We start from the raw sequence: 25,633 nt of genomic DNA on the forward strand, positions 1-25,633 counted from the left end.
GTCTTCTCGTTGGCGCTTCAATAATTCTCTTCTCATGGATCCTCTTTTTTCCTCTTCTTTTCTCTCCTTTGCTACAGAATTCTTTTTACTCAACTCTGACCCCTCTTTAGCCCCCCATGTTATCTGGGATTCTTTCAAGGCTACCGCTCGTGGCTTTGTAATAGATTTTGTTTCGAAGAAAAAGAAGCGCTTTCTCAATAAGCAGAAAGAATTGCTCGCGCATATTAAGTCCCTAGAGCATAAATTCTATACCTCTTCTACCAAAACTGTTTTACCTGATCTTATACGGGCCAAACTTGACTTCAACAAATCCACTACCGATAATGCTTCTTCAATCCTACTACGGAGTAGTGCTCGTTACTATGGTGGTCGCAACAAATCAGGTAAACTTCTGGCCAATTATCTTAAGTCCCGTAGAGAGCGTAACTTTATTGAGTCGATCTACTCTTCCGATAATCTCCTTCTACACAAAGAACAGGATATCCTCGCCCAATTCCATCTTTTCTACCAGTCTCTCTAAACCCCTGAATCCCCCCCTTCTGCTTCTCTTATCCAGTCCTATTTTGATAACATTCCTTCCCCTTCCACCTCTCATCTCAATCTCCCTGCTCTTGATAATGATCTTTCTATTACCGAGCTTGGCAGTGCCTTAAAGACTTTAACTAAAGGTAAATCCCCGGGTCCTGATGGCTTCTCTGTAGAATTCTATCTTCATTTTTCAGACCTTCTGCTCCCTAAACTTCTCTCACTTTTCCAGTCCTTCTTTAGCTCTGGCACAGCTGCTGGTACTTTTCACGAGGCCACGATCTGCCTTATACCCAAGGATGGTCGTGACCCCCAATTCTGTAAAAACTACCGCCCAATTTCCTTAGTTAATGTGGACTACAAATTATTCGCCAAACTTCTCGCTCTGCACTTAGATCCTCTTCTCCCTCATCTCATTGGCAAGGAACAGTGCGGTTTTGTGAAGGGCAGACTTACCTCGGACAACTCTCGCCTTTTTCTTAATGTCCTCAACAAAGTACCTTCTATTACTGTTCCTTTAGCTGCCATCTCGGTAGACGCTGAGAAGGCGTTTGATAGAGTTGATTGGTCCTTTCTCTTTGCGGCCTTGAGGTGGCACGGCTTTGGCCCTAATTTTATTTCTCTTATTTCTCTACTTTACTCTGCCCCTAAGGCGTCTGTTTTAGTGAATGGCCATTTATCTCCTTATTTTCCCCTCCAACGTGGAGTCCGTCAAGGTTGTCCTTTGTCCCCACTACTTTTTGTTCTAGCTCTAGAGCCTTTTCTTACATCTATTAGGAATAACACATCTATTTCTGGTTTTCCTTATGACAAGTCCCATTTGAAGCTCTCTGCGTACGCAGATGACATCCTCTTATTTATTTCCGATCCTGACAAATCCATCCCTACCTTATTGAATGAGTTTTATTCCTTTTCGCAAGTCTCTGGTTACAAGATCAACTCTGATAAAACTGAGATTCTTCCTCTCACCAAATTTTGTTTTCCTTATCAATTTTCTGCCACTGGTTTTGCATGGAATGCTTCTAAAATCAAATATCTCGGAATATGGTTTTCTAACTCCATTTCTTTATCTATTCGATTGAATATGTCTATCGTACTATCCCGTATTGACAAACTGTTATCCTCCTGGAATCCTCTCTTTCTTTCATGGTGGGGTCGACTGGACTCGATTAAAATGATGATATCCCCCATTCTTATATATGTTTTCTCCATGCTCCCTATCCATATTCCTGATATTTATTTTAAACGCATCGACTCCTGTCTTTCTAAGTTCTTATGGAACCATAAAAAATCGAGGGTGGCTTTAGTTGCTCTCGGAAAACCAACATTGAATGGCGGAGTCAACTTTCCGGACTTTCGTCTCTATCACAAGTCATTTTCTCTCCGTCAAGCCTCTAACTGGCTTTCTCTGACGCCTTCCCCTCTGGCCCCTCTTTGGCTTTCTATTGAACGTTCTTTGCTTTCTCCGTTCTCTTTATCTGAGGTGGTGCACTTTTCTGCTAAGAACTTGACCACTCCTCTCCCCTTATTCAAGCATACTTCCTCTCTTTTGCATCCATTGGTCCGTCCTGATCTAGCTTCTCGTGAATCCTTTTTAGCCTCCCCTATTTGGTATAACTCGCTCATTCTCCTGCATAATCGCCCTATCTGCTGGGGTGCCTGGAGGTCAAGGGGTCTGGTGTGGGTTAACCAACTCTTTGATGGCCTTCTTCCATGCTCGTTTCCTCGATTCCAACTTTTGTTTAACTGTCCGCAATCCTTTTTCCACAGATTCACTGTCCTCATGGCCCTTATACTTGATGTTTACTATTCCCTCCCTTCATCATCATCTCCTATATCTCAATCCCCCTTACTTCAGATCTTATCTACTCTTCCCAAAGCTTCTCTTATTTATAAGTTCTTCTCCTCCCCCAATCCTAATCGTCTGAAATCTAAGTTGGAATGTGCTTGGGAGTCGGATCTGGGCTGTGACTGGTCTATAGCTCTCTGGGATAAAGTTTGGTCCAAGTCCTTAAAAATTTCTCGCTCTGCCTCCTTGACTCAATCTATGTTTTTTCTTTACCACAGATTGTACCTTTCTCCAGTTTCTATTTCTCGCTTCTCTCCTGATAAGGACTCTAACTGTTGGACTTGTTCCTCCCCTAATGCTGATCTTTTCCACCTACTCTTTCTTTGCCCTTCTGTTGTCATTCTTTGGGGTCAGGTATGGTCTTATGTTTCTCGCCTATTCTCGATCTCTACTCCCTATTCTATCCCTCTTCTCTTTTTAGGTAGTCTTTCTGACACCTTAGATATACCCTCACACTCCTCTGGTCTACTAGATCTCATGCTGGCTCTAGCTTTTCAACACATATCCTTTAACTGGAAAGATCTTAATAAACTCTCTATACAATGCTGGTGGAACTCTCTCTGTCATCATCATAGGCTTGATGTGCGCTTTGCTGCTGCTTCCACCCCTACCCTAAATAGAGATTTATTCTGGTTGCCTCTCACAACTTATCTGGACCGCATGGCTCTGAAGCATATCTCTCCTTTATCCTCTGAGAATTTTAAACCTCCATGAACAGCTTTTTCTCTGTCCTTCTTCTTCTATCTTTCGTATATTTTTCCATTTACATCTACTTTTCTCACTGGATAGTAATTCTTAATCTTTGAGCATCTTTTATTGTCATCATCACCATCTAGTGATGCGAAAGTTGTTACTAGTGTTTGGAGTCCTCTCCTAGGGCTGACGCGCAGTAGCCTTCTGGCTTTACTTTCATTCTTGCATTAGACTGCAGTTTTAATCCCAATTCCTTGCATCTCTTCGGCGACTATTTTACATTTGTTGTATATGAAAGTATGCCACCCTGTTTTGCATCCAGTGTATTTTATCCTTCTGTTGCTATCTGTATACAAACTCACTCTTAGAAACTACAATTTAGCCGCACCCCTTTAAGCCCATGATTAGTGTTATAAAGCCAAAACCATCCATCACGCTAAATGGATAGGTTGCCTGAAGGCAGATGTTGCATAGATGACATTTACATGTCACAGTCTTGTATGTTTTGACATAAATCGGAGGCACATGTTTTGACTCACTCAGCGTGGTCCATCATAATGTGAGGGTTGCAGTGGGAAAGAAATGTCAAAAATGTGTTGTCCCATCCTGAATTCTAAATGTCTATCTAGCTACTTATATGTTTGATGATGTTCATTTATATTTTTGGATAATGTTACACATTTTGTAATAAAGTGCAATAACTTTGAGAAAGTGGTTTATTAGTTGGGGTGAATGCTAATCCACCACAAGAAGCAGAGACACTATCCTTGTTAGGTCTAGTAAAGGTTTTAGTAAATTAAACTGGAGTTCAACTCTTGGTAGATATGACACAGAGCAGGCAGATCTAATTTAAGAAAATATTTAAAGCATTTAAAAGCTCCAAAAAGTTAAAAAGTGAAACACACACAATATAAATCCCATTCCATTTTGTTAAAATTGAAAATATTTGAATGACCAAAAAGTGACCAAAACAACAAAATCCAACAAAGGGAACCAGAAATACGAATTTTAGAAGTTTGAATTACATTTTTGCACCAAAAAGTACAAAGTGCCAACCACGAGAAACTGATTGCATGAGACGGAACAAAGGTAAGGGTTAAGGCTGTCCGCGATGGAGTGTGGGTCTGATACAAAGCCCAAGCAGGTCCTTTCCAAAGTGCTACCTTCTGATTTAGCATATTTATGAGACAGTAGAGTCCTCATTGGGGGAAGACAGCAAGCTGCATCGAAAGATGAGGTTGGCGAAGGACAAAGTCTTGGTGAAGCCGTCCACTAAGTTGTGTTAAGTCCAGATGACTTGCCCAGGAAGCTTTTGATGTTGACAGGATGCTGCTTCGATCGTGGGTCTGCGAATATTTCTACCTTCGGACTTAGTCTCTTTTCTGGAAGACGGATTCCTTCAGTGGGGTAAGGATGCAGACTCAAGCCACTGAGGGTTCAACAGCGTCAGGTGCCACTTGGAGTTGGGCCGGCTGAATTGGATTTGTTGCTACGGAGAAGAATGTAGTGGGGGCGCTGTGCTGAAGTCAGGCAAACTGGCTATGCACCCTCAGCTGATCAGGCACAGGACCTTAGGGACACCACTTAGAGGTCACAACTTACTACAGGGTAAAACCACCAACAGGGTCCAGTACAAGTGCACATGGCCAAAGTAGGCTTCTTGCAGCTTTTGAGTCCCTGTAGCTTAACAGGAGATCCCCCAGCTGACCCTTGGAGTCCACATCTCAGTCCTGGGTACAAGTGGGAGCAGGTCCAGTTCTTGGGGATCTCCTCATAGGTCACAAGAGCAGGTGTAGTCCTTCTTCTGTTTTTCACAGATCCAGAAGTGTTCTGAAGAGGCTTCTGGGGGTGCCACATTTATGTCTAGTGCCAGTCTGTGGGTAAGGTTGAATCTAGGCCACTTTCTACAAATGTGGTTAAGGTTCCAGGGGGTGACCCTACACACATTTGCAGCACTTCCTGTTCTACAGTGCCCCTCTCTACCTAAAACCAACATGGCAGAATCTTTCTTCCCTTTTGCCCATTCTGAGGTAAGGCTAAAATAATTGGCAAACCCTCCCCTGTTGTACTTGCAAACCAGTTCGGGTGTAGCTCCCCTTCCAGCTGAGTTCGGAGAGAGGCTAGCTATGACAATAAAAGGGGGCAAATATTGGTGTTGTAGGAAAGTTGCATTTTTGATATGGCCACCCCCACTTTTTGCCTGGTATTTGATTTGATTTTGACTGGAAGTGCACCGGTTTCTTGCTAACCAGGTCCCCAGTACCAGATCTATTTTCCAAAACTGTACAATGGCTTCCCCAATTGGCAATACCTTTTGTGGTCCCGTAAGTCCCTAGTAGAAGGTACCCCTGGTACCTAGGGCGAGGAGGCTAAAGAGGGCCCTTGAGGGCTGCAGTGCGAATTGTGCCACCCTAAAAGACCCCTCAACAAACACATACAGACTGCCACTGCAGGCTATGTGTATTGGTATAAACAAAATTGAAACACAACATGGCCCACATCCCTGTCTTCCATGCCTGCAGACACCGCATGCGGTACCAGTAAGTCACCCCTACAGCAGGCCTTACCGCCCTAAGGCAGGGTACACTATACTACATAGGAGGACATAACTGAATGAGCAGATATGCCCCAGTGCTTGTCAGTTCCATTGTTGCCAGTTCAAATGAACAGGGAAGCCATTTGAAGTACATGTGATGGACACTGGGGAAAACGAGTTCACCAACAACATGATGGCTTCCCTGAAAATAGGGATGTTTGGTATCAAACATCTTGTATTAATAAACCCACAATGATGCTGGTGTTTTATTTATTAATATACTCACCCAGAGTGCACATTAGAGGTGCCCCCTGAAAACCTACCAGCTGCTAGTGTGCTGACTGACTGGTTTTCACCAGCCTGACACAAGAGACAAGTTTCTTACCTCCAAGGGTCAGGGCTTTTGCTCTCAGGAGGCCAGAAATCAAGCCTGCTTGGACAGAGGGTGCTGTTAGACCTGTCATCTGTCGGCGTGGTCTCTACTTTTTTGGCTTCAAGCCTCATGTTTTGACCTTGATTTGCTGGCTTTGGACTTTGAACTCGTTTGCCACTGCTGTGCAGTGCCAAAGTGATGTGCTCTTCATATACATACTGGTGATTGGTGAGTACACGATTGGCTGATTTGAGGGAACTGTAACTCCCTTGTCACGGGGTAAGACCCGTGGCATAGATCTTGAATGCACGTCCATGGGCCTTTCGCACTGGTTGTCCCATCCACTGAGATATCTCATTGATTGTGCGAGAGGTTTGCCCTGGTGGGGCCTATGTACACTGGCTACTGTCCTCAGCTTGGCATTTAAAGCTAGGTGCAAAGGTTCTGCATGTCTCTTGCTATATCAGAATTCTTCCTGGTGACAGGGTGCAGTGTTGGGAAGAGGCAGAGTGTGTGAGTGTGCACATTACATATGAGGGTCATGAATGGCATCGGGTGGTGGGTTCGGTATGACAGGGCCTGCTTCTCGCATTGGATTAACATGGGGGATGTAGGGAAAGGCTAGTGAGCAGTATTTCCTATGGCCAGCATAGTAACAGTATTGTGTTTGGCATAGACAGGTTCGTAATGGTGAATACTCTATGGTAGTGTGAGTGGATTCAACATTACATGGAGTGGAAATGTCACTTTTTGGGAAAGTGGACATTTCCATGCTTGTGGCTAATCAGAACTGGGTGCTAGGAGAGCAACCACATCTTTGTATTCCTGATAGAAGGCCATTAATTAGGGCCTCAAGGGAAACTGTGGACCTCTAACTCTGAGGGGCCTTTTTGGAATGGTTACGTGAGGTTGGAATTGTCACCTTAATTATAAGGAGCAGGGTCTTGGCCCCTTTAAAGATAGTGATCTTACTTCCTGGGGTAGGATGGCAGACAGCACAGAAGTTAGTGAGGACCTGTGCATTTCAAAGGTTGCCTCTTTAACTGATTGCATCTTCAAAGGCCATTGTGGGAATAACTACTGGGCCTTTAGCCCCAGCAGCCAGAGACGCTTCTGGATTTGGAACCATACTACGCTGGCTCGATGCTGGGACATTGACATGTGGAATCATTAGGGCAAGAAGGACTACAACTGGACTCTCTGCAGACTTGCAGTGTCCAGGAGCTTGTCGTGCTCCAGGAAGGGGACTATTGTTTGGTGGAATTTGCCTGGACATTGCTGGCCTGTAGCTAAGTGCCAGATGTTGTCGCCTGAGTCCTGAAGTACTATCCAAGCGCAGAGGGACACAAAGGATCTCACTGTCTCCACTAGATTGTAAGGACCACACTGGGTGTAGAGGAGACAGGTGGAGTGATCTTGGTTGGGACAATTATCATCCTGATGTACACCATCTTCACACTGTGCACAGGAGTGTGCATGTAAAGATCAGCAGCCACCTGAGGTTCCAGGATGTGAGGAGCATGAGGAATGTGAGGAAAACTTGCAGAGTCTGAGGGACCTGTGCTTGCACCAAGGAACCTGTGCTAGCTAGCTTTCCAGAGTGTGTGGTGTCCGAGGGTGCTTTGTTGTGGAAAACACTGGGATGAGGCCCAAGGGGTATTGTGTGCTGTGTGGGCACTTAAAGCTAACTGTCGGGGCTACGGTAGGTCACACCTCCACTTGAGGGGAAAACATTTCTCCACACTTGGAAGTGCATCAGCTTCCTGGGTCGCAACCTTTTGCTTACTGGGGGTGATTGTGAACCTGCACTGCAGCCAGGTGCCTGAAGGTCTAATCCAGATGGGCATAGCTAAGTAAATGTTTCTTTCCATGTTAGGTGTTTCTGACTGTCTAGTCAACAGGTCACCCGGGGGAGTGTGTATCGTTGGCTGGTGGAGTTGAGGGTCTGGGTCACGAAGTGTAGTCAAAGACCTGTGACAGTTTGACCTTTTTGCTAACAAAGTCTGACAATTGCATATAACTGTACACTGTATATATAATGTGTGTTTCGTTTTGATTTCAAAAGAGAGGTTTTACAATTGCATATAACTGTAGAGTGTATATATAATGTGTATCTCGTTTTGATTTCAGTGTGTGTGTGTGCGTGTGTAATACAAAGACAAGTGTATCATACATATGATGTGGAGTATTGTTGTGGCAAACGCAGTGTGTTGCACGGTTGTATTGTGCCAATACTTTACACTCAAGCCCTAAGGATAAGCCTAACTGCTCAGTGCCAAGCTGCTAGAGAGAGCACAGATTATCGGATAAGTGTATCATGCTCATCCTATTTGGAATCCTATTTGGAATGGTGGATTCGGACTGGTTCGATACATCCCCAGCCAAGTCTGAAACCGCTTGGTCTGACACCTGCAGATTAGCATTCCAAGGAAGGGCAGCTTCAAAGAACCCACTGTTTTTGGTATGCAAATCTGGCTTCTATCACAGGAGAAGAACTCAACCCCCTTTGCCCTCCAGAGCCCTTTGGCACCTAGACAGGTGGGAAAATTAGCTAGTCAGACAGGCGTGTCCACCCTCCGGCCAGTAACACACCTAAGGTGGGCTAACTGAAGTGGAAGTGACTTTTCAGATATAGCCATCTTGGTGATGGCAAATTTAGGATCTCTGGGACAGAGTTATGCCCATTTACAACAGTCAGTGGCCATAGAGAGGGCATAGTGACCCCAAGGATAGGTAGCCAACTGGCTCCTATCCTGCACTCCCCTAATACCCCTAAATTCAATACTTAGGGGAGTCCCTGGCACCAGAAAGGTAGATCCTGACAACCTACAAAGAAGAAGGACAGTGAAGAGCTGCAAAATCAGAAAACGGAAGAAGAGCAACTGACTTGGCACCAGCCCTGCTGGCCTGTCTGCTGTTCCCTGTTGAACCTGTGCCAAAGACATCTCTTCCTCCGGCTGTCATACCTCTGAAACCTGGGAGGTAGGCTTGCCTTCAATAAAGAGTCAAGATCTCCTGTGAAGTAGCTTGGCGGCTTCCCTGCATCCTGCAGGCAACCTATTGCAGCTTCTGAAAAAATGCATTCAACTTTTTAAACTCTCTTGCAAAACATACTTACCTGATCTTATTGATTCTGGGGCCTAAACCTATATAAAGATACATGTTATTTTTATAAATTGGTGTGGATCACCCTATTGAGTTGTGCGCATTGTTTACTGACTATTGACTCTTATTGTCTTTGGAATCATTGAGACTCATTGCTGATGAGGGCAAGACAGCTGCCCTGGTTATCTTGGACCTGAGTGCAGCCTTCAACATTGTGTACCATGGTCTTCTATTGGAACGACTGTGACATTACAGTGTCCGGGATTAGGCTATTGAATGGCTGGCAGACTATCTTCAGAATCGCACATTTCAGGTGGTATGGCAGCCATGAACTTCTGAGATCCTCCCACTACAGCAGGGAGTGCCGCAAGGCTCTGCCTTAAATCAGACTTTACTTAATCTATATACGCGCCCCCTGCCAGATGTGATCGAGTGTCATGGCATTAAGATTGTGTCGTATGCTGATGATTCTCAGCTAACTATCAATCTTGTGCCGGACGAAGGCACTGCAGTGGCTAGTTTTAGAGCATGTCTTGTGGATTTAGCTGAATGGATGGACACCAGCTGCCTGAGACTAAGTACCGAAAAGAGGGAAGTGTTGGTTGTAGGGAAACAACCATAGATATGATCCTCTGTCTGGTGGCCAGACATCCTAGGCCAGAAACCAACTCCTAAACCAAAAGTAACAAATCTGGGCTTTGTATTTGATTGTACCCTGTCTTGTGATTGCCAGGTAAATGCCCTGGCCGGAACATGCTTCGGTATCTTAAAAATACTTCAAAAGATCGTGGGGCTTCTTCCCAAATCGGCAAGGATGACAGTAGTTCAGGCCCTTTTGGTAGCCTTACTGGAGTATTGCAAGGTCCTCTACCTTTGGGCCACTCAGGATAGACTGAAAAAAACTTCAGAGGGTCCAGAATGCTGCCTCATGGATGCTCCGCATTATAACCAGATACTCTCCTACGGGTGCTGCCCTTTTTAAGCTCCAATGCCTTTCTATTAGGGAAAGAGTCTTCTTCAAGGCGTTCTGTATCGGCCATAAAATCTTGAATCAGAGAGGTCCTAATTTTTTTTTAGCACACACTTTATTACATTTTTTCCTTTTCTTTGTTCGGTAGAAACAAAATGAATACCTACATGCACAGAGAATTATCAGTACATTGTAGATAGCATCCTGTATTGTATAACTATGGATCATCGATCCATGTCCATCGATTGACAGCATACATCTGCTGTATAGGTTGTATTGCAAGTGTATTTTAACAATAGTACCCGGTTTAGTAAAGCCATACATGAGTGTTTGTATAATAACATAACATTTCAACTTCCCTACCCCCCACCCTCTTTACTGACTCTACCCCGTATAGGACAATCTGCTATATAGCCTACAGTAGTTTCCACGTTGTATCCATAGAGACATATATATGATGTGGGGTGCAGCTAACCATACTATATATATGTGTGTAACGTTCTGGGGCCAATAGTACTGTGAGAGATGGAGGCAAGCGGTACCAACAATACTATTCATTATCTACTCTCGGAAGGGGCACAGGTTCTAGGGGTTTAAACGCTTCCTTTAACAGATCCCATTCCATTGATATCAGGGTCTTACGCAGGCCTCGGACCTCCTCTCGCCTAATGGCAGTGCTTTCCGTTCTTCCCCAGCGCAGCACCTCACCATGCCAAGTGTACACTGATGGGGCCATCGCCAACTTCCACCGCATGGTGATAGCACGTTTGACAATAAGTACCGCTAAATCAATAAGACGGGTTTGCACCTTCTGTGATTTGTACACTTTCCAAACAATGTGGTAATAGTTCCAGGGGGTGACCCTACTCATGTTTGCAGCACTTCCTATTTGTATTACTGTTAACTGTCCCACAGTGCCCTTCTCTACCTAAAACCAACATGGCAGAATCTATCTTCCCCTTTGCCCATTCAGTGGTAAGGCTATAATAATTGGCAAACCCTCTCCTGTTGTCATTGCAAACCAGTTCTGGTGTAGCTCCCCTTCCAGCTGAGTATGCAGCGAGGCTAGCTATGAGAACAAAAGGGGGCAAGTTTAGGTGTTGTAGGAAAGTGGCCTTTTTGATATGGTCACCCCCACCTTTTGCGTGGTATTTGATTTGAATTTGACTGGAAGTGCACCGGGTTCCTGCTAATCAGGTCCCCAGTGCCAGATCTCTTTACCAAAACTGTACAATGGCTTCCCCAATTGGCAATACCTTTTGTGGTCCTGTAAGTCCCTAGTAGAAGGCACCCCTGGTACCTAGGGCGAGGAGGTTAAAGAGGGCCCTTAAGGGCTGCAGCGCAAATTGTGCCACCCTAAAAGACCCCTCAACAAACACCTACAGACTGCCACTGCAGGCTATGTGTCTTGGTATAAACAAAAGTGAAACACAACATGGCACACATCCCTGTGTGCCATGCCTGCAGACACTGCATGTGGTATCAGTAAGTCACCCGTGCAGCAAGCCTTACCGCCCTTAGGTAGGGTACACTATACTACATAGGAGGGCATAACTGCATGAGTTTGGGAGTCATTCAGTTAATAGCACAGTAATATTCCATGTCGTCACATTTTTTTACAAAGACATCTTGCTTTCTATAACATTTCTGTAGGTAGTTTATGGACCTCTAGATGCAGATTATGAACTTTCTCATGGCTTTTCTAGATTTCAATAAGGCAGTGTTCTAAAAGTTTTGATTAATTTCACATATAATTCGTTTTTTTATTCTGGAAATATACTAAACTCTATGTACAGCATCAGCATTTCTTAAATTGGAGCGGAGCTTTGGAATAACAAATCAATTACATTAAAAAATAATTTACAGTACTCTGTAGTTAGATCTTGATGAAAGATTGTCCTTCACAAAGCGGACATAGTTTTAGCAACTTGCTCAAAACTATGTAGAAGGTGTGAGGAAGAGGAGTCTTTTGATTCAAAAATCCACGTCAGGGTTTCTGTATTTTATGCTTTTTTTTACATCAGGGTAGGTGATTTACAAAATATGATTGTTGTTTACGAGAGGTGGTAAATATGAATCATAGCAGAGAAATCGTGTTTTGACTTTAAATTCACCTTCTTCTTACTAAATTTGCAGACCCATCTGTCATCTCCGTTCATTGTTTGGCACGTTTTTGCAAGGGGGGCGAAAGGATGAAAATGTCTGTTTGCCTCGTGTAAAATATGCATCGAAGACATCCCCTGGTGTCATAACGACAAGAGCGCGTCCCCTTCATGGGACACGGACTAAACGAACTCCTTTACGAGTCAGTGTGGTGAAGGAATTCCTTTCAGACATCATGTCTGTTTGTGTTGTGCTTTTTAAAATACTTATGAGGCTGAATAACCAAAAGGCTAACACACAGATTATGAAGATGAGTTTCCTGTCTCCTCAGAAGACATTAGTGCTCGGCACTGTCGCTGCTGGGATGCCAACCCACAACTGAAGTCCCATTAAATGTTAATTAACTCTGACATGTGTCACACCAGCTTGGTACACAAAGCCCTTCCTTTGCTCACAGGGATTTCCTCTCCTGTTATGTTTTACATTTCTTTTAATTTGAATAGAAGTTTATGAAGATGTTGTAATCCGTTCGACTTTAGAGCAAACCAGGGATATTTGCTTTTGCTATGACAAATGTGACAGTGTTCACAGCAATTTTCTATGACATGGTGTTCCTGTTCTCGTGCAAAAACACTTTGCACCTACATGTAGAGGTGTCGGTGCTATCGGATACATTTCCCTCGTACTAGGCTCATTGTCAAGCCAGGCGTGTTGTGTGAGTGATCTCTGATCCCCTGATGGATTTATGTGCAGCCTTGGAGATGATGCTTCGTGCTCTTACTGATGCCACTACTAGAACGCTGTTCTGGTGGGCCTCTACCGTTGCACCCACTGTGCCATTTCAGTCGTATTTTTAATATACTTATGAATTGTTGTTTAATATGCTTCTATAATGTCAAAGTCTTGTGGACTATTTAAACAAGCATTTGCAATGCAGTAGGAATCGCATTTGTGAGAGTTAGAGCTATTGGCGCTGTAAATGACGTCTTTTACCCATTTGTTTTGATTTGGCGCAGAGTGGATGTGTGTGGAGTGGAACTATGTGGGTTGGATTGCAATTGCTAGTCATGGAATTTGTGTGTACTTGTGTGGTGGGGATTTGTGTACTGGAATTATTTTGATGGTGAATATATAGGGGTCAGTGCTGCACAGAGTAGATAGACAAATAGCGTGGCGTGGCATGGATTTGTGTAATGGAATTATGTGGCATGGTGGGCCCTGTAATTATGTGCAAGGTAATTATGTGGTATTGAGCGTGGGGTATAAATATGTGGACTATTATTTTCCGTAGTGGAGTGGTATGTAGTGGAGTTTAATTATGTGGTGTGCTGTTGAATTTTGTGGCATGATGTGAAATTCTGTGGTGTGGTTTGGATCAGTTTTGTGTGATGTGTAATTATGCTGTTGCTGCTGTTGTCAAATAATGTGACTTAGAATGGGAATGTGTAGTAAAATAAAGAATGAAAGTTTATAACAAACACATGGAAGCCTATCACTGTTTATTCAAATGTAGCTTAGCTGAAGGTGTGACGAGGTACAGCAGCAATATTGAGATTTGTTTTTCCAAGGTTTGCCATTTATTCAGGGCCAGACTGGGAACCAAAACCGGCCCTGGCAAAGTGCTCGGCAGGCCCCCCGGGGGTCGGGGGGTGCGGCTGAGCTCTTTGCCAGGGCCGGTTTCGGCCGATTTTGTTACAGGGGCCGATTTTGCAGCACGGCCCTGTAACAAAAACGGCCCCCAGGGGCCCAAAACCGGCCCCCACCCTGGCGGCCCACCGGGGGAATGCCCGGTGTCCGCTACGGCCAGTCCGGCCCTGCATTTATTACTAGTGTACAAGAAATACTACTGTTGAAATTTAGCTAAAAACTCACAGGCTATGGCAGCTGTTATAGAGAGCCAAAACATAGTGTTAATTTAGTTTTTAAATGGAGGGCTTGCTACCTATGATTTAATGATTTAAAGCTACTATGAGAATTAAAAAAACTTACATTTGGCATGTGGGGGCAAACTGACATTTTCACAGCAAGATTGCCACCCTATACAGAAATTTGATCCCCTACCCACCAACCTCCTCATCATCCTCACCCCCACAAATAGAAATGACAACCACCCACTCACCACATGGGAAAAACTCACCACACCAAACACTACTGCATTAATGAAGCCTATCCACTCTGGAGCACCCACCAACCCATGCCCCCACCGACTCTTTATCCTCGAAAGCAATAAGATCAGTCCCCAGCTCACCACCATCACCAGAGTCACCTTTATCAGTGCATGGAAACACTCAGTGGTCAGACTCCTCCTAAAGAAACCTTTAGCAAACCCCAGTGATCTCCAGAACTATCACCCTGTCCCACTACTCCCGTTTCCGGCCAAAGTACTGGAAAAGGCCATTAACCTCCAACTCAGTAAACACTTGCAGAGAAACAACCTACACAACCCCTCCCAATCACGTTTCAAAGCCAAACACAGCACTGAGACAGCCCTGATCACCACAACTGGCAACATCCGCACACTGCTCAACAGAGGAGAATCAGTTGGCCTGATCGTTCTCGAGCTCTCCGCATTCTTCGGCACCATCTCCCACCACAACCTCATTGGGTGACTACACCAGATCGGAATCAAAGAGAACACTTAGATAGATGGCCTGCTTCCTCATGGGGTGCACCCAGGATATCTGCATCCCTCCCTTCACTTCACAGTCTAAGCCCTCCATCTGCATCGTCCCCCAAAGTTCATCCCTCAGTCCTGCCCTATTCAATATCTACATGACGCCTCTAGCAGACATCATCGGAACCCACATAAACATCATCTCCCATGCCAACAACACCCAGATCGTTTGCTTGCTCTCAGCTGACCCCACCACCACAAAAGCCAATTTTGAGTAACGTCTCAGCCTGGATGAAGGACAACTGCCTGAAGCTCAGCACAGACAAAACTGAAGTACTGATCTTAAGCAGACACATCGTCCTCTGGAATGACTCCTGGGGGCCATCAGAACTCTGACCCACCTCCTCTCCAAAAGACCTCTGACTAATCCTGGACAGCAGACTCTCCATGAAATGGGAGGTTAGTGCTGTCTCCCCAGGCCACTTCCTTACACTCCTCATGCTCTGCAGAATCTTCAAATGGCATCAACAAAAGGAAAACAGCGACGCATGCCCTCATTATCAGCTGGCTCAACTACGGCAGCACACTCTGTGCAGGCTCCTCCAAAAAACTCATGAGAAGCATCCAAAAAATCTAGAACACAGCAGGCAGACTGATCCTTAAACTGCCCAAAAGGACCCACATTACCCAGCATCTGAGAGACCTCCACTGGCTCCCCATTCAGAAGAGATGCCTATTCAAGCTCCTGACCCACCCCTACAAAGCCCTCCATGACCAAGGACCTGCATACATGAACCAACGACTGAACTTCTACCAACCACCCAGAAACCTCCACACTGCCCACCTTGCCCTCACACAGACAACGCACAGGATATCAGTCATTTCCCCAACGGAGGACGTTCCTTCTCCCACCTTGCTGACAAATCCTAGAATGCTCTTTCCCTCCAGCTCCGAACTTCACCATCACTGACAGACTTCAGAAAGGGACTCAAGACCTGGCTCTTCGACTGGACTCCCGCAGCACAGCACCTGGATACCCTCACGGGAGACAAGCCATGCTATACAAGACCTGATTGATTGACTGAGACATAGAGAACTGACTATTGCACCTCGCACTGCTAAGAACATGTGATCACCTAACAGAAATCCTTAGCAGTTGAGATCTTTGAGGGGCAAAATACAGATTTTCCCATCATTGCATCCTGTGAGGCAGTGGATGTATGGACATTACAGATTAAATTCAAACTTCCAGATCTTCATCGACTCTCTAATTCTTGGGATTTACTGAAGGGGGGTGATCTAAGGTCTCCAAGACTAGTCTAGCTTCTAATAAGTAGGTTAGCAAGAACAATGAATAAAACATAAATCTGTTCTTTCCTTCCATTCAAAACTTTAAAGGGTAGTATATGTAGCATCTATATGTGTTTCTAGCAATTAACAACATTTTCCATTTCACTGAGATCAATGAGAGCTCAGGCAAGATTTCGATTCCCTTACCTGTAAAGCATTTTAGTCACCAATAAGAGAACTTTAATAAAGATATGATCCCTTTAGCAAGAAATATGATTACTAAAATGTACCTACAACAATAGGGCCAACGGTTTGTCCACAATAAGGGGTGGATGGCAAATTCAATGAAGTAGTCCTTGGGGGGCTTCTTGACAAAAAGTCCCAAACTAACAAAAAATCACTTTCCTATCTAGAAAAAGTTAATTATTTCTCCCATGTACAGACAAAAGGTGCTTCACTCCTTGGATCTTGACTCCCTGTCTTTGCCAAGTGCTGTACATCTGAGCACAAACAGAACTAGTAGCTGCTTGAAATTAACTGAAATAAGATTCGAACTCATACTTATATCTAACATTAAACTACTGTTAGAAATGGGGGGCTCTAGTAGGCAATGGTATACACCCTGTCCAGATAGGACCCTTCCCTCTAGTTAGAGTTATGGAGTTACACACCCAAGATAAGACCTTGATAGTTTGGCACGAGCAGTCAGGCATGTCTCAGAGGTAATGTGTAAAGTATTTGCTCACAAAACACACAGAGACACAGTGAAAACACTATAAATGAACACCATACCAGTTTAAAAACATAACCAATCTTTAGCTAAACAAAACAAGACCACAATTGCAAAAATCCAACCTACAGAAGTAAAAATATTACTTTTCAAAGTTTTAAGCAATTCTGGTCCTAGAACTCTATGGGTGCATTGATTTTAGCACTAAGTACTTCTGGTGTGTCAAAATCTGAGGTGAAGATCAGCTAAAAAGGAGGAAAGCATCAGAAAACACAGTGATCAGTCGAATATTTAGTCCCAGTGGAATGAAGGCGTCAGTTCTGCTGCACGCAGGAAAAGTGTTGCGGTTCCTTGCTGCGAGGAGAAGCGTTTCACCAAATTCTGAAAGTTGTTCCTTTCTGCGGGGCAATGGGCTGGAAACTTGGCACACAGGTACGATGCATGGAAAATCTGAACATACTGGGGTTCATGCTCTCTCCCAGGCGTGCTCCCAGCACAGCGATGCAATGGTTTTTCAGCTGTACAGCTGGGCTTGGGTCAGAGCGGGTTGGATGTCGAAAACATGGTGTTCAGGACTCGGACTGCGGTGAACTTGGAGTAATGTGAACAGTCACGGCGTTGATTCACCCAACCACAAACATGCACCGCGTTGATCCTTCGGCCTCGGCACAGCAATGCAGTGGTTTTTCAACTGTACGACAAACTTGTGGTGGGAAAATCAAGCACCGAGGGTAGCAGCATGGATTTTCTTCTTCTTTCTGCAGCAAAGCAACCGCCAAGGAGCCAGAACTGGAATTGGCACCACTTGGCAGGTCAGAATTCCCAACAGAGGAGTCCAGGGGCTGCAAGTGAAGTCTTTGATGCCCCAAGACTTCCAACAGGAAGCAAGCACACACAAGCCCTTGGATAACCTTGATAAGCAGGATGGAAAGTGCAGTCCAATCCTTTCGCTGCCGAAGACAGAAACAGCAGGCCAGCACAACACAGCAACAAGCAGAGTGGCAGCTCTCATCCTACAGCTTCTCCTCTTGATCCAGCAATTATCTAAAGATGTAGGGTTACAGGTCCAATACTAATACCCCTTTTCGCCTTTGAAGTAGGCATACTTGAAAGGATTGTCTGTTTGGTGCACAGATCCTGCCTTTCCCTGGCTCCAGACACACACTACAGGCGGTGGAGACAGCATTGTGAGAGGACAAGCACAACCCTATTCAGGTGTCAGTGACAACTCCTCCCACCACTCTTGCTCTGGAAGGCCCATCAGCCTGGTGATGGGCGATCAGGATATGCAGGGCACATCTCAGCTCCCTTTGTGTGAATGTCTAGAGTGAATGCACAAACAGCCCAACTGTCATTCTAAACCAGACGTTGATTCCACAGGCAGGTAGAGGCACAGCATGGTAAAGCAGAAAATGTGCCCACTTTATAAAAGTGGAATTTTCAACGACACAATTTAAAAATAACCTTCAAAGAAAAATGTACATTTACATTCTGAGTTCAGGGAACCCAAAGTCCAAATCTATATCTCTTTCCAATTGAAAGTTACACTTGTAATATGTTACAAGGCAGCTCCAATGATAACTTATGCAAGAGATTTTCTTTGCAAAAGTGAAAAACTAAATTGGCAGTATTTCACTATGAGGACATGTAAAACTCACCAGTACATGTCCTACCTTTCACCTACACTGCATCCTGTCCATGGGGTATATTGGGCCTACCTTAGTGGTTCCTCACATGTAGTAAAAGAGAAGGTTTGGGCCTGGCATGTATGTGCACTTGCCATGTTGACATGGCACTTAAAACTGCACTTGCCGACACTGCTGTGGCAGTACTGAGCCATGTTTACAGGGCTACTCATGTGGGTGGCACAATCAGTGTTGCAGGCCCACTAGTAGCATTTGATTTACATGACCTAGGCGCACATAGTGCACTTATCTACAGACTTACCAGTAAATAAAATATGTTAATCATGGATAACCAATCATAATCACAATGTACACTGGGAGCACTTGCACCTTAGCAGTGATCAGCAGTGTTTAAGTGCTCAGAGTTAAAAAAAACTAGCAAAAACGAAGTCCAGCATACAGTCAAAAATACAGGAGGCAGAAGCAAAAAGACAGGGGAAACCACGCCAAGGACGCCAGGTCTAACAACTATTATAACATCTACAATTTATCGATTTACATCTTAAATAACCATTTCAGTCTGTTCTGTTCATACGGGTGAGAACTGGTGTAAAGAAGATACATGTTACAGTATTACGGACAAACAAATAAAAACCCCTTTTGTGTTCTAAATTATTAAAGTACACGGCTGCTGCAAGCAAACAAATCCCATTTTCCATCAGAAAGATTACTCGTTAGCTATGAACACACGACACACTGTGGTACCAGTACAGGCAGCACTAGCGGATGTGGTTTGTTTTTTTAATGAAACATTCAAGAATTTGTGAAATACTTCACGAATTGAAACCGTTAGCCGAGATGTCAAATTGAAGAGAGCCAAGCCCGACATCGTAGTGATCATTATAGGGGAAAAGGACCCCAGGATCGCATTGGTATCAGCCTCTCATCAAGGTTTTAAAAGAGATGAAAGTGTTTTAGAGTAGCTCTCAATAGAGCTCTCTCTCTCATGAAAACCCTTATCTGCCGCTGAATGTTTTTGCTTTCATTTATATGTTATTATCCTTTGCCAAGTTGTGATCCTTTATTTCAGTGCACCCCATAATTGTATGGGCCTTTCACTTTATCACAAGTAACCTGCTGGGGAGATTTAAAGTCTGCTTTTCTATTCTCCAGTCTACCTGGTCAGCAAAGGCTATTGATACCCTGGGTAAGAATAACCCACCAAATTTAGAGATTCCTGCTACGTATGTGGCAATCTTTGTGCCTTCATCAGAGCCATCAATGCAGAGGCTCTACTCAAGGTGGCTCTACTAAAGGAGGCTCCTCTGAAGGTGGCTCCACTGAAGGTGGCTCTACTGAAGGTGGTTCTACTGAAGGTGGCTCTACTGAAGGCGGCTCCACTGAAGGCGGCTTCACTGAAGGCACTACAGGTTGCCACAGGGACACCAGGCTTGAAGCTCCCGCTTTGCCAAGATTTTTTGTTTTTCAACAGCAAATTCTCAAACATGGCTCATTTCTTTTATTACTCTGTGTCACTGGTAATCTCACACTGAGGGTCCTGAAGGGAAACAATGTACTTTGGAAGTGCTATTCAAATTCTGGCGACCAGTCTGAGGTACATTGACATTTGACTCTGTGGCAGGTGGGCTATTGGATAAAGGTTTCTGAAAGCGGAGCCTGCTGAAGCACTCTAAATTTGGCAGTCAAACAGCAAGATTGTCAAACAAGCCATCTACAAATTAAAAAAAATGATCCTCTTTGCATTTTAAACTCACTACTTGTGACTCATTTAGACTATTATTTTTCTCAATGTTTCTAGAACAGTTTTGAAATGTTGTTGAGAGTTAGCTTAATAATGTGCTCTTATATTACAATTGTGAGTAAATGTTTTCTATTCTGGTTGTATCAACCTTCCCTTTAAACATTTTTATTAGAGAAACTGTAATCACAATGTTCCTGTTTCCCTATGGTTTGTTCTGTTTTATCCAGGCCATGCTCATTTTCTTATCTGCTAAGTTCATCTTTAGCACTAATGAAATGATTTAATCTTGGATTTGAAGTGATATCATTATAGACCCACATAATTGGTTACATCCTTCTCTAAATCCTTTGGAAAGAATAGGGAATGGGAATTTCAAGGCATGATTTAACTTCAGAGTCTGTGAACACCAACAAAAAAGTGAGTTTGTGGATATTAACAAACTTTTGCCTAACCTCTTCCTGCTATGGAAATATTGAGAGAAGCAGAACTAGTGAAATAGGCACATGAGAGGCAAGAATCCCATGTTGCTTGATTGGAGGAGCCGGGGCAGTAACTCCATCAGAGCTATTATGTTCGCTTGCCCTACCCCCTGGGCAGAACTGGTGAAAACAGAACTTCAGGGCCCAGAATCCCATGTTACTTGGTAGAGGGAGGTGGGGCAGTAACTCCATCAGTGCTGTACAGCAACACTCTCCACACAACAGCACGGGATGCAGAACTGGTGAAAATGAGACTTCAGGGTCCAAAACCACGTGTTGCAAGATTGGAGAGAATTACTGCTGTGAAGAACATGAGTCAATCCATTTCTAAAATTGTAAGGGGAACAAAACACTCCAAATTTGGTGCAACTGTAAGAAAGGGAGTTTATTATTCAGGAAAAGTGTTTATCCTGTGGCTATATCAATAGAAGAAGTTCTGTCACTCCACAAAGATGATGGCTTTTTAACAGGCATAATACACCATGTACAATTGACTGCAGAGGCAATGCTAATGCTCTGGTGTGCCAATGAATTCATGAACCATTCTTAATGTACGTCTGGAGGGAGAGGTGGAGTGCAGCGGCCAGAATAGGTAACGCCGAAGCATGGGGCTGGCAGTTTGATCCCTGGCGCCGGTGGCAGCTCAGCTCAGCATCATGTGACTCTGGGCAATATCTCACTTAATCTCCCCGACAGCCCCCAGCGCCTGCATACCCTCAGGGGTGATAAGTTGTCCTTTATAAATCTGGAATTATTAATATTATTATGTCTGGGATGATGTGGGATGATGTGGCTGGACACGTTGTAAACTGGAAAAGGTTTCAGAATACCAGAAAGTCATTGCTCTTAAGATGTTCAACATTTGTTTGTGAACCACTGCAGAGTGTAATGTCGGCTTCAGTGTTAGTCACTAAACTGATTGCCAAACAATTCCTACACGTTTTTCAGCATCATGTTTCCAAAAATATATCAAGTTTATCAATCTTACTATTGTTAACTCTTGGTAAATTTTGAATTGCAACTTCAAGAACATTCTCATAGAGTATTCTTTGGTTTCAGCCTTTGGACACAATGAGTGCCCTGATCCGGGAATACCAATCAATGCTCGTCGTTTTGGTGACAACTTTCAGCTTGAGAGCATCGTTTCTGTCATCTGTGAAGAAGGATTTATTAAAACTCAAGGTTCAGAAACAATAACATGCATACTGATGGATGGAAAGGTCATGTGGAGTGGTCCTATCCCTAAATGTGAAGGTACGGAAACGTATTTAAGTACATCTCTCATTTCTTTTGCATGTTTAAATTATATGTAATTATATTTACCAGACTATCCATTCTCTCTCTCTGTATATATATCTATATCTATATCTATCTATATATATATATATATATATATACATATATATATATATATATATATATATATATACATGCATATATCACTTGACTGTACTTTTTTTAAGGTGTCCTGTAATTGTGCTTGGATTCTTGCTCCTTTTATTTTATGGAATAATATGTATTTAAGTAATCTAGGGGAGAATGGATTACTTGTACCTGCATTACGAGGGTCAGGTGTGTTGACCAACTTAAAAAACCCTCCGTCACAGCAGCGAACACAAGCAGGCAAAGCAGTAATACAAGCAGGTTACAATGCCTGCCGGTCCCCCGAGGAAGTCCTAATCTGGAAACGTAGAGTTATAGGTACTAATGACCTGACTCAAATAAGAAGAAGGGTGAGTTAATTACCTACCCTAAGAGAGTGTTTAAGATTAGCACTTACTATATAGGTCCTGAAGAAATCACCCCGACACTATGGGCGAGTAAAGTGCTGAAACATGTTGACCTTTCACATGGACAACAAGGTGCTACAGAACAGTGACTTTTCTATATGCGCACCACTAACTTATCGTTATCACTGATCACTACTGCTATCACCAGTTGGTCTACCTCCAGGTGGAGGAAAGCATTTTGTCAAAAAGACCCAATGATGATGCTTTCACGTTTTAAGATAAGCGGAGAATCAAGATATACCGCTTTACCATTTCTGTACGTGAATGAGGGATTTAAGTTGGTCAACACACCTGACCCTGGTAATACAGGTACAAGTGATCCATTCTCCCCTTGATTACTTACCTCTGATCGGAAGCTGAATGGATCCAAGCTTCTCTCTCCCTCCCTGAGTTATATAATAATAATGTGAATTTAGTCATAATTTTAGGAGGATTCAAATGTAGGTTCTCTTAAGAGCTCAAGACTAGATGTAGGACTATGCAAGATAAGATTGTCAGTGAGGGGAAGGTTAAGATATTGGCATAGATTGTGTTTGTATTGCTTTATCTACTCAAGGGGCTGAGGAATAGGGCAGGATAAACACATAATTCTGGGAATGCGAGTATGAAATATGTTTGCCTTGATGTCTTTAAAAGTTACGCTAGCAGTTTGTTTGCTTTAATGTCATAATACTAAAGGACTCATTTTTTTATGAAAATCGGTCTCTTTAGAAAAGGCACATGCACATTTTTGAATAACAGGAATGGCAGAATTTCTATTCCTGGAAAAACGTGTATGCAATTAAATGATGTTCTAAATTTTTAACTTCCTGCAATAATTTTAAAATAGTTTAATATTCCTTCCCCAGCCTTGTTCCAAAGGCAAAGAAATGCTACTTTATCTTCTAAGACCAGACTCCGACCAAAGACTTCTATCAAACTACAAAACGATATGGTCATTAGGTTTAAGATGTATCTACTATTGTACCATTGATGAAGGCTGTGATACAGATAGAAAAATCATATGCAATTTTAGACATAGAAAAAACCAATGGACTAGAATGGTATATTCACCCTCTGTAGAAACATCTTCAGTGTGTTTGTGAAGAATCACATGAAGAAGGCATCACATGTATTCAGGCATTTGAAGGCTCAACATTTTACATACTTTTTACTTCAGATTTTTAACCACAGGATGGATTCCTTTGCTCTCCAATGTGGCTAACCCCTTGGATTACACCTGCAGTAATTCAGCAGTGTGTACAGTCAGTTGAATCTTTGAGCCGTGATTTGTCTCAATGTACATGCTTTCTAAGGAGCAGACCCAGCAAAATGAGAATAGGCTTACTGCTAAACCTGGACGTAGTTCGCGAAGTACGCGTAGCTATGCAAAGTGCACTTCGTACTACGCGAGCTACGCGTAGCACTTCGCGGACTGCGTAGTACCCTGTTTGCACTGTGCAAGATGCCGTTTTCAATGATTGCACAGTGCGGACAAGCATCCGGCACTGTGCAAGTCCGCCTTCCTCCATTCAAGTCCGAGGCCTCTGAAGTCGTCTGCGGCGTACCTCAAGGATCCTCACTCAGTCCCACCCTCTTCAACGTATACATGAGCCCCCTCGCGGCCATCGCACGCCAACACAACCTCAACATCATCTCTTACGCGGATGACACTCAACTGATCCTTTCCCTCACCAATGATCCCAGCACCGCCAAAACAAACCTACACGAAGGAATGAAAGAAGTTGCCGAATGGATGAAACAAAGCCGTCTGAAACTGAACTCAGACAAAACAGAAGTCCTCATCTTAGGCACATCCCCCTCTGCTTGGGACGACTCCTGGTGGCCGGAAGCCCTCGGAAAAGCACCCATCCCGACAGACCACGCACGGAACCTTGGAGTCATCCTGGATTCTTCACTCTCAATGAACAGACAAGTCAGCGCCGTATCCTCTTCCTGCTTCAACATTCTTCGCATGCTCAGAAAAACATTTCGCTGGATCCCCTCCGAAACAAGGAAAACAGTCACCCACGCTCTGGTCACGAGCCGACTGGACTACGGAAACACCCTCTACGCAGGTACCACCGCTAAACTCCAGAAGAAACTCCAACGAATCCAAAACGCCTCAGCCAGGCTCATATTAGACATCCCACGCAACGAACACATCTCTGATCACCTTAAAGACCTCCACTGGCTACCCGTCAATAAGAGAATCACTTTCCGACTGCTTACCCACGCACACAAAGCACTCCACGACATCGGACCAGATTGCCTCAACTCTCGAATGTCCTTCTACACCCCCTCCCGCCAACTTCGTTCTTCCAGCCAAGCCCTCGCCACTGTACCCCGCATCAACAGGACCACCATGGGAGGCAGATCCTTCTCATACCTGGCTGCTAAAACATGGAACTCACTCCCCGCTTACCTTCGCCTCACCCAGAACCACCTAGCGTTCAGAAAGCAGCTTAAAACGTGGATATTTGACAAATAATCCTCCTCCCCTTCCTAAGCGCCTTGAAACCCTCTGGGTATGTAGTGCGCTATACAAATTTTTGACTTGACTTGACTTGACTTGCAAGCATTGAAAACGGCATCTTGCACAGTGCGAGCTGTAGTTTTCTGCCGCTCGAGTAGATTTTTACTCGAGCAGCAGCTTTCTCAACGCGGACTGGTAGTTTCTCATCGTGAGCATACGCGACCACTCACAATGAGAAACCTGACCTCCCCGCATTGAGAATCTCACCGGGAGGTTTATTTTCCACGCTCGCGATCGGCAACTTGATGTTGCTGATCGCGAATGAGGAAAAAGTCTCGCCGGGATGTCATTTTGCTTGCTCGCGGTCGCCAACTTGACGTTGAGGACTGCGAGCAAGCAAAAAATGACCGCTGCACTACGCAACGCTACGCTGCACGTGTTTGCACTGTGCTACGTGCAATTCACGTAGTGCGAAGTAGCGCAAACTTCGCAAACTACGTGAGCGTAGCGTAGTGCTTTGCCCAGGCTTACTTACTATTTGACCCAGTAAATTGCTTTGTGTATAGTCCTTGTCCCGGTATACCTAAGTGAGCATTGAAGTCCTTCGCTGGAATACATTTTAGCTCCTTATTGCAGAATCAGGATCTGCAGGAAAATATGTCTTGATATTGAATTTAGTATGACAGAAATTCTAATTGTATGTCAAAGTGAAAAGGGCGGCGAAAAGGTGTTGC

The 25,633-nt window shown here is 44.0% G+C and overlaps 1 protein-coding gene across 1 annotated transcript in view; it reads left to right on the top strand.

The window, feature by feature from the left end:
* Positions 1 to 25,633, top strand: part of CSMD3 (CUB and Sushi multiple domains 3) — a 2,836,509-nt gene that overhangs the window by 1,448,201 nt on the left and 1,362,675 nt on the right. The window contains exon 15 of the mRNA XM_085605076.1: positions 21,714 to 21,908. Coding sequence (XP_085461202.1) covers positions 21,714 to 21,908 — 195 coding nt within the window. The remainder of the gene's footprint in view (positions 1 to 21,713; positions 21,909 to 25,633) is intronic.

Source organism: Triturus cristatus, chromosome 5_1 (assembly GCF_964204655.1).
Source record: "Triturus cristatus chromosome 5_1, aTriCri1.1, whole genome shotgun sequence".
Lineage (NCBI taxonomy): Eukaryota > Metazoa > Chordata > Amphibia > Caudata > Salamandridae > Triturus > Triturus cristatus.